Below are 12,457 nucleotides of genomic sequence, written 5' to 3' on the forward strand. Positions count from 1 at the left end.
CTTGAGCTACAATTCTTATTTACATATTAATACGTGACAAGTACAGGTTCCTCCTGACCAACAGGCATCACAACTTGTGCTACAATTCTTATTTACATATTAATACGTGACAAGTACAGGTTCCTCCTGACCAACAGGCATCACAACTTGTGCAACAATTCTTATTTACATATTAATACGTGACAAGTACAGGTTCCTCCTGACCAACAGGCATCACAACTTGTGCTACAATTCTTATTTACATATTAATACGTGACAAGTACAGGTTCCTCCTGACCAACAGGCATCACAACTTGTGCTACAATTCTTATTTACATATTAATACGTGACAAGTACAGGTTCCTCCTGACCAACAGGCATCACAACTTGTGCAACAATTCTTATTTACATATTAATCGTGACAAGTACAGGTTCCTCCTGACCAACAGGCATCACAACTTGTGCTACAATTCTTATTTACATATTAATACGTGACAAGTACAGGTTCCTCCTGACCAACAGGCATCACAACTTGTGCTACAATTCTTATTTACATATTAATACGTGACAAGTACAGGTTCCTCCTGACCAACAAGTATCACAACTTGTGCTACAATTCTTATTTACATATTAATACATGACAAGTACAGGTTCCTCCTGACCAACAAGTATCACAACTTGTGCTACAATTCTTATTTACATATTAATACATGACAAGTACAGGTTCCTCCTGACCAACATGTATGACAACTTGTGCTACAATTCTTATTTATATATTAATACGTGACAAGTACAGGTTCCTCCTGACCAACATGTATGACAACTTGTGCTACAATTCTTATTTACATATTAATACGTGACAAGTACAGGTTCCTCCTGACGAACAAGTATCACAACTTGAGCTACAATTCTTATTTACATATTAATACGTGACAAGTACAGGTTCCTCCTGACCAACAAGTATCACAACTTGTGCTACAATTCTTATTTACATATTAATACATGACAAGTACAGGTTCCTCCTGACCAACAAGTATCACAACTTGAGCTACAATTCTTATTTACATATTAATACGTGACAAGTACAGGTTCCTCCTGACCAACAGGCATCACAACTTGTGCTACAATTCTTATTTACATATTAATACGTGACAAGTACAGGTTCCTCCTGACCAACAGGCATCACAACTTGTGCAACAATTCTTATTTACATATTAATACGTGACAAGTACAGGTTCCTCCTGACCAACAAGTATCACAACTTGTGCCACAATTCTTATTTACATATTAATACATGACAAGTACAGGTTCCTCCTGACCAACAAGTATCACAACTTGTGCTACAATTCTTATTTATATATTAAAGCATTTCATTCTTTCTTTGTTTTCAAAGTGTTTCTAATACAGCTTAAGTCACTCTGAAAATAACATTAACTGTGGTATTATGTTAAAGCATAAACATTATATATATATAAACACATGCAAGCATGCTTGGCTAAACCTTGATAAATAAGTGAAATATTAAAGAAATAAAGTTCACATCTTTTATCTCAGGATCACACACAATATTATCCTGACTATTCCACATAATTTGACCTTTGTGACATGGTTTGTAGATTAGGTGTATACAATAGTTGCCTTTCATTACACTAGTTTCTCTTTTACAAGTAAATTCAAAATAAAAAAAAATGATTAGGTACAACTTCTACTACATGAAACTAATTAAATATAAAACATTAATGGAATATTCTACTGAACAGTGACAATTATTTTTATGCTTACATACAAAACAAACACATGAACCAATCATAATAATTCATCCCAAAACAACGTATTTCCACTTTCTACCAGTAAGCCAATGATTTTGCAAGCATTTTTTCTTCTTTTATCAGCTTCATAAGCATCCAATGCCCTGATGTTTATTAAAAACCTTCTACATGTTAAAATATACAACACTAAAAGGAGCATTACCTCAACAACAACAAAAGAAGCCCTATTAAAAATCTTTAAACTTTATAAAGCAAGAAAAAACTTTGAAATTATTCTGAAAATAGATAATAAAATCCCAACTTTCCAATGACCTCCCTGACTAGTTTGAACTTTAGAAATCCAACTAACATGCTCAATTATCCTGATCCTTCCATGACTATCAACATTACCTTCTTCTGACAAGCAGGCCTATTTACCCAGATCCTCCCTTAACTAGTAGGCCCACCTAACCTGATTATATCTTAAATTTTTCTTTTCAAAAATATTATAACTAATGAAAACTTTCCCAGTGAACCAATTCAACAGCGAACAAACTTTTTCATTTACATAAATAACTGGTTTAGTCATATGAACATGGTATGTTGTTTGATAGACATTAGTTATGTTCTGATATATATATATATATATATATATATATATGGCACACTTGTATTTAAATGAGAACCTATACTTTTCATAATTCAAGATGGCGTATGAAACAACTTATTTCATGATCAGTTATGTTTCTCTGATGAGTGCATTTAAAACTTTATAACAAAGCTACTAAAGCTAATAATATATAAAAATAACTGGCTGAATGAATATTTCCAAAGTACTTATGCTGTTGATATTCAAAATCCTGATTTCAAAGTATCATTAACTGTAAATTCATGAAAACTACCCAACTGTCAATTTCCTACTAAAATCAAACGAACCTAAGAATCATTAAAAGAGCATAAGAACACACAACTATATATTATATTAATAATGATTCATTTCTCTTTAATAAAAGTTAGATTTTATTATTAAAGCCACTTAAAATAATTTTGAATACTATTATTAATCATTTTTACAGTGATCAGGACTATTTTATGAATACTCATTGGAATAAGGCCATATTAATTTGTGACACATTACCTCCCTACATTGGAACCAGGCCATATTAACTTCATGACACATTACCTCCCTGCATTGGAACGAGGCCATATTAACTTATGACACATTATATACCTGCATTGGAATAAAGCCATATTAATTTATGACACATTACCTTCCTGCATTGGAATAAGGCCATATTAATTTAATGCACATTACCTCCTTTCATTGGAACGAGGCCATATTAATTTATGATACATTACCCCCCTACATTGAAACCAGGCCATATTAACTTATGACACATTATATACCTGCATTGGAATAAGGCCATATTAATTTAATGCACATTACCTCCCTGCATTGGAACGAGGCCATATTAACTTATGACACATTACCTCCCTGCATTGGAACAAGGTCATATTAACTTATAACACATTACCTCCCTACATTGGAATAAGGCCATATTAATTTAATGCACATTACCTCCTTTCATTGGAACAAGGTCACATTAACTTAATGACACATTACCTCCCTGAATTGGAACGAGGCCATATTAACTTATGACACATTACCTCCCTGCATTGGAATGAGGCCACATTAACTTATGACACATTACCTCCCTACATTGGAATAAGGCCATATTAACTTATGACACATTACCTTCCTTCATTGGAATAAGGCCACATTAACTTATGACACATTACCTCCCTACATTGGAATAAGGCCATATTAATTTAATGCACATTACCTCCTTTCATTAGAACGAGGTCACATTAACTTAATGACACATTACCTCCCTGCATTGGAATGAGGCCATATTAACTTCATGACACATTACCTCCCTGCATTGGAACAAGGCCATATTAACTTATGACACATTATATACCTGCATTGAAATAAGGTCATATTAACTTATGATACATTACCTCCCTGCATTGGAATAAGGCCATATTAATTTAATGCACATTACCTCCTTTCATTGGAACGAGGTCACATTAACTTAATGACACATTATCTCCCTGCATTGGAACGAGGCCATATTAACTTATGACATTAATTCCTGCATTGGAATAAGGCCATATTAATTTATGACACATTACCTCCCTGCATTGGAATGAGGCCATATTAACTTATGACACATTAGAGAGCCTAGTCATTTCTTACACACAATTCTATTTACTGTAAAAGTTAATTTTTAGTTTAACTCTACAGTATTAGCTTATTTTTGATTAGAAGTTTTTGTTAACTGCAATAATAAATGGACATTGGTGGATATTATAAGACATTATTACAATCAACAGTACCATAAATTCTATAAATATACCAACAGATATTACCATTCTATTTCATAGATTCCTCTATAACATATACAACATTAAAACACAACTTTTAAAATCAAATTAGGACTCAATTTGAAATCTGATTAGAATCTATTCATCCAAGTACTAGTTCTGGGATAATAGCACTTAGCCTAACCCAGGATAATTGTAATTTTCTGATGGAAAATAAATGCTTTTATTTCTTATAACTGTTTTAGATATTCCAGCAGAACTCAACATTTTTTCCCATATATAACATTTATTTCACTATTAAATAAAAAATATCTGATATTTTATTATGTACCTTATAGCCACACCATACATCACACAAGCATCTCTCAGTTGTAACAAACATATAACCAAACGTTTTAAGAACAGCAGGCCAAAACTATAACAGTCCGAGTAAAATTTTAACCTTTGGTCAAATATAGTACCCTTAGCTCAAGTAAAAGTAATATGTTTAGAAGTTGTGTTTTGTTTTTCACTATTTATTATCACTCCTTTACATTCTATAATTTCATCAACATTATATTAAATATTACCATATTATAATTATTTGTTGCTATAGAAACGTCATTTAACATCAACTACCAAATAACTACAGAAAACATTAAAAAATATAAATAATTTATATTACTACAAACACTAATATCATGCTGCACACCTCTTACTGACGACTTGGGTGATAAGCACGCACGAGAACTCTCTAAAAACTCCTTTACCAGTTATTACAATTACCAGTAGTAGTATTAAAATTTTGGTTAAAATTTCAAATGAAACTTTCACTTTTAATTATCCAGATAAAACCTGTCAGGTATTTTATGTTTTACACAATTTAAAATATATAAACTACTTAATATCTAAAATAAAATTATAAGTTTGAATTCTACATCGACCTACTGAAACACCTAACTACCTCACCTACACGTCCAACACCAAAAGCGAAACACTTAAGGTTAAATTTCTTCGGTCGCCATGTCATCAATCCTCTCACCTTTAAAAGTAAACGTCACGTCATTTCCGTCACCAATTTAAAAGAAAAAATTTTGAACTTATTGGGCGTACAAAATAATATTAAAAATAAACACAAAAATAGAGAAGAGAAAAAGAAGAAAAACACATGTGGTCAAAAATAATTGATGTCACAAACAAGTAAATCTTGTTGTATGCTTTTGTTTTTCACTTAAAACGTTAAAATTTTTCTACGGGCAAAATAAACACAAAACCAACATATTTGTATACTTTGGCGGATTAGTAGTAAGTTTATGTACGTACAAAGCTAAAATTTGGGTTCAATTAACATTACTGGATAAAGCGCGGAAAGCCCATTATGTAGTTTTGACCAAAAACAACAATGCCACCTGATTAAATATAAAACAAATATCGTCTTATTCCTCAAAGTAAATGTTGTGCATTGTCTATCAATAACAAATGCAATATGATTTTATAATTGCTCTCTAAATATGTATGTGTCCTTGAAATTAGCAGATTATAGTATTTTACTTATTTCTTAATCTGCTTATTTTTTGCCAAGTTTCCCGATGGGTCAGTAGTACGTTTATGGACTTACAACACTAAAATCTAAAGCTCTATTCTCTGTGGTGAACACAGTAAAGAGCTCAATGTAATTTTGTTCTTAAACAAGCATACGTTTTCTGAAAAGATACCAAGAATTAATTTTGAACTTCTGACCATATATAAAGTAACCGGCTAGAAACATCTACAATCAACTTTTAGACTACATTTTAACCGAGGAACAATTGAATTGGTTATCACAAAACAGCGCTCCATCTCTGAAAGATCGAACATATTTGAAGCCAGGTTTCGATTTGTTAACTTTATGTGGACTAGATTTTATATGCATATATATTTTAAAAGAACTTACTAACAAAACAACGACCTTAAAACAATATAATCATGACTTGTGATTTCCTATTTTTTTTAAATTTCACAAAAAGCTACTTGTGATTGCCCACGGCAATCTACATTAGCCGTCCCTAGTTTGGAAGAGTAGACTATACGGAAGGCAGCTATTCAACACTACCCACTGCCAACTCTTGAGCTATTTTTTACCAACGAATAGTGAAATTAACAGCTTCTTTATACTTTCCTCATGTCTGAAAGTACGAGCATGGAAGAGGATAGGATTCGATTCTGCGACTCGCAGATTGCGAGTAAAATGCCCCAAACCCCCAGTTGATCAGTAAAATGTTGATAAAAACAGTTGAAATAAGGATAACAATATATCATAAAAAACATTACCAGTTATGTGATAGAATTTGAACCTAAATATAAAGAAAAACTTGCTATAATAAATATATATTTATACATTTTGTGGAAAAGATATTTTTCCAAAGTTATATATATGTATTAAGTACAGGTATTCGAGTATCTAATTAAGCGATTAAACCAGCAGTTTTTGTTTCAGACGCCTTATTAAGATAAACGATTATTAACTATATTTACTTTATTTTTTAAATCACTTCAACTTTTTCATTAAAATATTTTATGATAAATTTATTATATATAAAAAGATGAAAGCGTTCCGAATAAATTTGAGGTTATTTTATACTGTGGCGCTAAGATTTAAGTAGAATTTTGACAAGCATGCGTATTATCATTTATTGAGTTAGTGTAAGCAGCTCTGTGTTCTAAATGTTGAAAATTTAAAGTGTCGTTTGTATTTGTAACAAAATAAATGTTTAAAGTAGATTCTGATAAAGAGTTTGATTTAGAAGATGAGGTAAATACGTTTAAACAAAGCTAATGTACAAATTATATGCTGTAATAATAGCACACTATTTGAAAAATAGCATTTGATAGTTATTTTAAGTTATATTAATTATCAGCTATAAAACTTATGAGGGAAAACAGACACTTTTCGCAAAATTAAAATAAAACTAGTGGTTTGATTTGGAATCTAAGACCAAACTCCTGCTCAGTTGGGCAATTCCAATACTGAAATGGCTTTAGAATGTAATTAAATGAATAAATTTGAGTGAGTTGACTTTTTTTCAGTTATATGAAAATGTTAAGAGTAAGACTAAAAGTAAAAGAAAACTAATGAATAAACTGTACACAAATTTTTTAAAGTGATGTACACGTGTCTTTAGTTTACTGGTCTTAAAATATAAAAGTAGAAATTAGACCATGTATCTTTATTTCAGGAGCAATGGTTTAACAAGTTATTTAATCTAACATTAAAAATTTTTCTTATAAAGTTGGATATGTCTGTCAGTGTCATGTAATATAAATTTGTAGTATATATATATATCCATATGTTTTATGTTGTAAAATATATCTATAATGGTGTTAATAATAACTGTCGTTGTTACATATGTCTGGATGTAACACGATATAAAACTTGTAGACATTATGTAAAATGGAGCTTATTTACTTTCAAGTGAGATTTTCAGTGTAGTGAGTAGTCGTGAAATTGAAAAAAATATTCCAGGTTAAAGTTATAATAAAGATTTTTATAATTATTATTGACATTGCATACACAATAATGTGCAGTTTAGATTACAACAAAATCAGTAAACTTATCTACACTACAGATACATTTTAGTAGTAGCTAAGTTGTCAGTGATTACTAAATTGTATAAAAGCTTGAGTTTGCTTAGCTAAAAATTATAGTTATTTTTTATCTCTCTCACCCATAAGAGCTTGTAGTAAAACAGAAGTGATGTTCACCTGTAGCTAGCTGCTAGTTCAATGTGTTAGAGTTCTAGCAGCTCACTTTCTTTGGGGAAATGAAAAGAACTCTTTAGGTTTGGGGTTAAAAGGTTATGTTAATCATTTCAAAAAAAGTATTTGTCACCACAGAATTCTTCCCCTGATGGGCCATCAGTAAATCCTGTATATTTACAGTGCTAAAGGCAAGGGTTCGATTTTATTCAGTGGACACAGCAGATAGCTCATCATAGCTTTGCAGTAAAACAACAAATCACAAAATGCATAAACACCAAAATTAAAGCGAACAAAAATTCCAATGTTTAGGGGGATCAACCATGCTACAGATGACTGTTTTTAAAATGTGTAGCTGTACTATTTTTACTCAATCAACCATGCTACAGATAACTGTTTTTAAAATGTGTAGCTGTACTATTTTTACTCAATCAACCATGCTACAGATGACTGTTTTTAAAATGTGTAGCTGTACTATTTTTACTCATTGATTTATGTGTGACTATTTTTTTGATAAAAACTTACTGGTTTGCTTGTTAAAAGTATGTGTGATGATACTGTAGTTAAACAGAATGTTTAAATATGAAGAAACACAGGGTTGTTGAGTTTTATATTATTCTTTAGATATTTTTTGGTTTTATAGTTTAAGAAATGACTTTATTTTTATTGACTGAAATTTGTATATTTTTTAGCATCAGATAAATGTAAAATTTATAAATGTATTTAATATCTAGATAAAACTATATACCATTAAGCTTTGAGTGGAAACTTTGAAATGTTCATAAAATATACTTAACAGTAGTTTAATGTTTGATACATGTATTAATTTTGTTACATTGTATGGTTTGATTTATTGGTTAATGATGAATATATCATCTTTCTACTGTTTTGAATTAATGTTTGGAATGTGTATTACATTTATTTTAAACTCATTTAACTTACTGTTTAAAAAATGATTTGTTTTTGGTTTTTTACTTTAATGTTAAATACATATATTGTCTTTTTTTAGGATTTTTTTCAAGATATTTTTAAAGTTTCCTCAGTGGAAACAAGTCCAGAGTTATTAAAGAAACTTCACAATTCAACTGAAAGAAAAGAATCAAATGATGGACAGTTAACTTCTGATAGTTCTGTGTCTTTATCAACTTTAAAAGGCACTGAAACAAATGAAGTTTCTTTCCAACAAAGTCTGGGATCAAAATGGGATGGTCAAAAAATACCATTTACTATCCAGAATGGAAAGGATAACAAAACTTGTGATAAAATTCTTTCTAAACAAATAAATTCTAAGCTTCCAATTGAAAGCAGAAATGCTCCAGTACCTCTTCCAGTTTGTGATCAGAAACATAAGTCTGGACTTAACCATCCAATATCGGTATTTGAGAATGTTGATACAACATTTGCTAACATTCCACAACAAAGTTTGTGCTCCTTGGCAGTGAAACCTTCAATAGAAAGTTCAACATCAAATCAGCTTTCTCCTGAAGAGCTGGAGTTTCTAAGTCATGACCTTGACTTTAATGACAGTTTTGCCTTGGAAAGTTTAACTTGCAGTAGTAAACCACCTGTAAAAACAATAAGTAAAATTCATCATAATACAATCACTGAGACAACAGTCATAAGCACAAACAACAGTGTTGATAAGAAACCAGCTTCTGGAAGTAAGGTCCTTCCTAAATATTTTTCAGAAAATTGTAATACAAGTCCTGTTCTGATTGGCCACGGTAAGTTATTTTTGGATTTTTAACTATATAAATATTAATATTGGAATTACGGACAATAATGTTATCAAAATTGTAGTCTGAAAGGATTGGAGTCCTAAACTATCTATTCTGACCTTTTCACATTTCGTTGTTATTTTCCAACTTGTTTTATAATGTGGCCTCTTTGGTGTGACAGTTTGCATCCAAATATATTTATTTAAGAGTCTTCAAATACAGTTTCCTAAAACTCCAGTTGAACATTTTGTAGGATTGATTCAACCTTGTGTCCCATAGCCAATCAGAATTAGCTACTGATGCTGTAGGCTCTTCATTTCACATGCACATGAATCTGTTAGGTGTACATTATTCTAAGTGTTAATTTATGTACATGGATGATTGGAAAGTACATAAGAGTTGATTTAAAGACATCATGGGACATCTCAACTGTTCCATCCTCTAAACTAAATTAAAATATAAAAAACAAACCTTAAAGTCAGCCCTTATCCTTCATATACTTAACAAGTGTTTTCTTAAACTCACTTAAATTTACTGCTTTTACAATATTCAAAGGTAACTCATTCAAAAGACCAACCACCCTGTTAGAAAAATGAAACTGTCTTAGCTGAAGATGGCTCCTACCCTGCCAAATTCTATACTTGTGTCTCATAGTCTTCCTGTTCTTACTGTGAAATGGGAAAATAAATGATGCATCAAAACTATCAATTTCCTTTAAATATTTCAATCAGATCCAACTAAACTCTATTTTTTGAGAGAAAACATTTTGAAACATTTCAGCCTCATCTCATATAATAACAACTCCATCCAAGGGGCCATTTTAGTAACCCTTCTCTGGACCCTTTCCAAAAATTCAATGTCTTTTCTGAAGTAAAGAGCCCAAGACTGAACATAGTATTCCAAATCTAGCCTAACCAATGACCTATGCAATGAAATTATAACCTCTTTAGACTTGTATTCAGTTATTTTGTAGATACAACCTAAAATTCTATTTGCCCTGCTCCTAGCAACTGCACGTTGCTTTGGGATAGCTTTAGAGACTTATCAACCATTACACCAAAATTCCACTCTTTTATAACACTGTTAAGGTTATTCCCATCCAAATTATACTTATAATTCAAATTATGACAGCCCACATTCATTATCTTGCATTTATTATAATTAAAATCCATCTGTCATTTGTTTGCCCAATTCACTACATGATCTAAAACTTTATATAAAGTAGTGGCCTACTATTTACAGCCAGCAACACTCAAGTCTTTATCATTTGCAAGGGCTTGGCATGGCAAAGTGTTTAGAACATTTGACACTAAATCTAAGGGTCATGGGTTCGAATCCCTGTACCACGAAACATGCTTGTCCTTTTAGCCATAATTATAATAATAATGTTATGGTCAATCCCACTATTTGTTTGTAAAAGAGCAGTCAAATACTTGGTGGTAGGTAGTTATAATTAGATGCATTCCCTCTAGCCTTTCACTGATAAATTATGGATGACTACTGCAGATAGCCCTTATATAGTTTTGCACAAAGCTAAAAATAAATCAAATCATCTGCAAATTTAAGCAATGTATTTTTCTACTTCTTCTATTGGTCAAAGAATATTCCCCTGCTTGAGATGGATTCAGTTTTGGACTAAGTGATGCCCCACTTGGATTTCCTCTTGTAATGGGTTACATGCTTCATGGTTTTCCTTATTGATTTTATTCTAAGAAAGAAGCCCATTTTAGTAATTTGTCTGCACTAATTCCTTACTCTCTTCTCAATGTAGTATTTTAATTCTTTGTTCTAATGCATGTACTCATGCACATGGAAGAATTGTTGCAGTTTTATTGGTGGAGAGCTGCAGTGTGCACATGGAGGAAGTGTTGCAGCTCTATTGGTGGAGAGCTGCAGTGTGCACATGGAAGAATTGTTGCAGTTATATTGGTAGAGAGCTGCAGTGTGCACATGGAAGAATTGTTTCAGTTCTATCGGTGGAGAGCTGCAGTGTGCACATGGAGAAATTGTTGCAGTTTTATTGGTGGAGAGCTGCAGTGTGCATATGGAAGAATTGTTGCAGTTATATTGGTAGAGAGCTGCAGTGTGCACATGGAGGAATTGTTGCAGTTTTATTGGTGGAGAGCTGCAGTGTGCACATGGAGGAATTGTTGCAGTTATATTGGTGGAGAGCTGCAGTGTGCACATGGAAGAATTGTTGCAGTTATATTGGTAGAGAGCTGCAGTGTGCGCATGGAAGAATTGTTGCAGTTTTATTGGTGGAGAGCTGCAGTGTGCACATGGAGGAAGTGTTGCAGTTCTATCGGTGGAGAGCTGCAGTGTGCACATGGAGGAATTGTTGCAGTTCTATTGGTGGAGAGCTGCAGTGTGCACATGGAGGAATTGTTGCAGTTATATTGGTAGAGAACTGCAGTGTGCACATGGAGGAATTGTTGCAGTTCTATTGGTGGAGAGCTGCAGTGTGTACATGGAGGAATCGTTGCAGTTATATTGGTAGAGAGCTGCAGTGTGCACATGGAGGAATTGTTGCAGTTATATTGGTAGAGAGCTGCAGTGTGCACATGGAGGAATTTTTGCAGTTCTATTGGTGGAGAGCTGCAGTGTGCACATGGAGGAATTGTTGCAGTTTTATTGGTGGTGAGCTGTTGTGTGCACATGGAGGAATTGTTGCAGTTTTATTGGTGGAGAGCTGTAGTGTGCACATGGAGGAATTGTTGCAGTTTTATTGGTGGAGAGCTGAAGTGTGCACATGGAGGAAGTTTTGCAGTTGTGTTGCTGGAGAGCTGTAGTGCAATAGATATTAATACGTATATGGGTAGAAGGTTCTTTCAAGGTTTATGGCACATAAACCTCTACAGTAGCGGTGTAAGGAATAGAGATTACTGTAAATATTCTGAGAAGAAAAACAAC

General features: G+C 32.4%; 2 protein-coding genes across 5 annotated transcripts in view; one reads left to right on the forward strand and one right to left on the reverse strand.

Moving 5' to 3' along the window:
* The window catches only part of LOC143234685 (polypeptide N-acetylgalactosaminyltransferase 13-like), a 47,051-nt gene extending 41,845 nt beyond the window's left edge, over positions 1-5,206 (reverse strand). For 2 of the 4 annotated variants that reach the window (XM_076472245.1, XM_076472243.1), the window contains exon 1: positions 4,807-5,030. The gene's annotated coding sequence lies outside the window, so the exon portion shown is untranslated. Of the gene's footprint in view, positions 1-4,806; positions 5,031-5,063 lie in introns of those variants that run through there. The other 2 variants (XM_076472242.1, XM_076472244.1) reach the window with 2 other exon arrangements.
* Positions 5,207-6,713: 1,507 nt separating this feature from the next.
* The window catches only part of LOC143234688 (uncharacterized), a 33,023-nt gene continuing 27,279 nt past the window's right edge, over positions 6,714-12,457 (forward strand). The window contains exons 1-2 of the mRNA XM_076472246.1: positions 6,714-6,885; positions 8,839-9,553. Of these exons, the coding sequence (XP_076328361.1) occupies positions 6,841-6,885; positions 8,839-9,553 (760 nt within the window). The 5' untranslated portion in view covers positions 6,714-6,840. The remainder of the gene's footprint in view (positions 6,886-8,838; positions 9,554-12,457) is intronic.

Source organism: Tachypleus tridentatus, chromosome 12, assembly GCF_004210375.1.
Source record: "Tachypleus tridentatus isolate NWPU-2018 chromosome 12, ASM421037v1, whole genome shotgun sequence".
Taxonomy (NCBI): domain Eukaryota; kingdom Metazoa; phylum Arthropoda; class Merostomata; order Xiphosura; family Limulidae; genus Tachypleus; species Tachypleus tridentatus.